Genomic DNA, 2,459 nt, shown 5'->3' with positions numbered 1-2,459 from the left:
GTGCTACAACATGAACAAACCTTGAGGACATTATCCTAAGTGAAATCAGCCAGTCACAAAAGACAAACACTGTATGGTTCCACTTATATGAAGTGTCTAAAGTCATCAAATTCATAGAAACAAACATAGAATAGTGGTTACCAGGGACTATGAGAGGGGATTAAAGGGGAGTTGCTGTTTAATGGGTGTAAAATTCCATATTTGCAAGGTGAAAAGGTTTGGAGATTTGTTTTGCAACAATGTAAATAACCTTAAGACTAATAAACTATAAACCTAAAAATAGTTAAGATGGTAAATTTTGGCCAGGCACAGTGGCTCACACCTGTAATACCAGCACTTTGGGAGGCTGAGGCAGGTGGATCACTTGAGGTCAGGAGTTCGAGACCAGTCTGGCCAACATGGTGAAACCCAGTCTCTACTAAAAATACAAAAAAATGAGCCAGGCATGGTGGTGCATGCCTGTAGTCCCAGCTCCTTGGGAGGCTGAGGCAGGAGAATCACTTGAACCTGGGAGGCGGAGGTTGCAGTGAGCCGAGATCACACCACAGCACTTCAGCCTGGGCAACAGAGTAAAACTGTGTCTCAAAAAAAAAAAAAAAAAAAAAAAAAAAAAAAAAAAAAAAAAAAGAAGCTAAATTTTATGTTTTTGTTACCATAATAGAAAAGTTTAGGTTCAGTCGGGTCCCGGCAGCGTCTGCAGCGCTCTTGTCTACTGCGGCTCTCGGTGCCCGCTCCTTTTCGTTTCTGGAAACATGGCCTCCGGTGTGGCTGTCTCTGATGGTGTCATCAAGGTGTTCAACGACATGAAGGTGCGTAAGTCTTCAACGCCAGAGGAGGTGAAGAAGCGCAAGAAGGCCGTGCTCTTCTGCCTGAGTGAGGACAAGAAGAACATCATCCTGGAGGAGGGCAAGGAGATCTTGGTGGGCGATGTGGGCCAGACTGTCGACGACCCCTATGCCACCTTTGTCAAGATGCTGCCAGACAAGGACTGCCGCTACGCCCTCTATGACGCAACCTATGAGACCAAGGAGAGCAAGAAGGAGGACCTGGTGTTTATCTTCTGGGCTCCTGAGTGTGCGCCCCTTAAGAGCAAAATGATCTATGCCAGTTCCAAGGATGCCATCAAGAAGAAGCTGACAGGGATCAAGCATGAATTGCAAGCAAACTGCTACGAGGAGGTCAAGGACCGCTGCACCCTGGCAGAGAAGTTGGGGGGCAGTGCTGTCATCTCCCTGGAGGGCAAGCCTTTGTGAGCCCCTTCTGGCCCCCTGCCTGGAGCATCTGGCAGCCCCACACCTGCCCTCGGGGGTTGCAGGCTGCCCCCTTCCTGCCAGACCGGAGGGGCTGGGGGGATCCCAGCAGGGGGAGGGCAATCCCTTCACCCCAGTTGCCAAACAGACCCCCCACCCCCTGGATTTTCCTTCTCCCTCCATCCCTGACGGTTCTGGCTTTCTCAAACTGCTTTTGATCTTCTGATTCCTCTTGGGTTGAAGCAGACCAAGTTCCCCCCAGGTACCCCAGTTGTGGGGGAGCCTGTATTTTTTTTAACAACATCCCCATTCCCCACCTGGTCCTCCCCCTTCCCATGCTGCCAACTTCTAACCGCAATAGTGACTCTGTGCTTGTCTGTTTAGTTCTGTGTATAAATGGAATGTTGTGGAGATGACCCCTCCCTGTGCCGGCTGGTTCCTCTCCCTTTTCCCCTGGTCACTGCTACTCATGGAAGCAGGACCAGTAAGGGACCTTCGATTAAAAAAGACAATAATAAAAAGGCTCATTAATGGGAAAAAAAAAAAAAAAAGAAAAGTTTAAAATAATTCAAATTGCATTCTAGCTCAATATAATCGTTATGCAAGATTTTTTTTAAGTCTCCATGTAAGCAAATTCTATTAATTCCTACCTATGACACAGAGTTGGTAGAACTGGCATGGTAGGCTGAGACTAAGCAACTAGAAGACCATCTTACTGAAATAAGCACTAAAAATAGTATCTTCCTTTTTTTTTCTTTATCTTTTTTTTGTTGTTGTTGTTTTTTGAGATGGAGTTTTGTTTTTGTTGCTCAGACTCCTGGAGAGCAGTGGCACGACCTCGACTCATCACAACCTCTGCCTCCTGGTTCAACTGATTCTCCTGCCTCAGCCTTCTGAGTAGCTGGGATTACAGGTGCCTACCACCATGACCGGCTAATTTTTGTATTTTTAGTAGAGACAGGGTTTCACCATGTTGGCCAGGCTGTTCTCGAACTCCTGACCTCGTGATCCGCCTGCCTCAGCCTCCCAAAGTGCTGGGATTATAGGCGTGAGCCATCGTGCCCCGGGTAGTATCTTCTTTTCTTATTCAGTTCAGTGTGTTAGAGACCCCTAAAGAATGAGAAAGACCCAAGGCATTTCCTGCTTGAAGATGTCACATAAAGTTGGTAATTCCATCATCCCTCAGAAATCATCTCCCAAAACAAAGGA

At 47.1% G+C, this 2,459-nt stretch overlaps 1 protein-coding gene across 1 annotated transcript; it reads left to right on the top strand.

Annotated features, from left to right (window-relative positions):
* Positions 1-671: 671 nt before the first annotated feature.
* Positions 672-1,806, top strand: LOC103224743 (cofilin-1). The gene has a single exon (XM_007978596.3). The coding sequence runs from the start codon at positions 753-755 to the stop codon at positions 1,251-1,253; it is 501 nt and encodes a 166-aa protein (XP_007976787.3). The 5' UTR covers positions 672-752; the 3' UTR covers positions 1,254-1,806.
* The last annotated feature ends 653 nt before the right edge of the window (positions 1,807-2,459 follow it).

The sequence above is a fragment of the Chlorocebus sabaeus genome, chromosome 24 (assembly GCF_047675955.1).
Source record: "Chlorocebus sabaeus isolate Y175 chromosome 24, mChlSab1.0.hap1, whole genome shotgun sequence".
NCBI lineage: Eukaryota > Metazoa > Chordata > Mammalia > Primates > Cercopithecidae > Chlorocebus > Chlorocebus sabaeus.
Note: the sequence above shows the minus strand (reverse complement) of the source record. Positions and strands in the feature narration are given on the sequence as shown.

Excerpts from the sequence above, each read along its gene's own strand:
- LOC103224743 (XM_007978596.3), top strand. The coding sequence starts at position 753 with ATGGCCTCCGGTGTGGCTGTCTCTGATGGTGTCATCAAGGTGTTCAAC.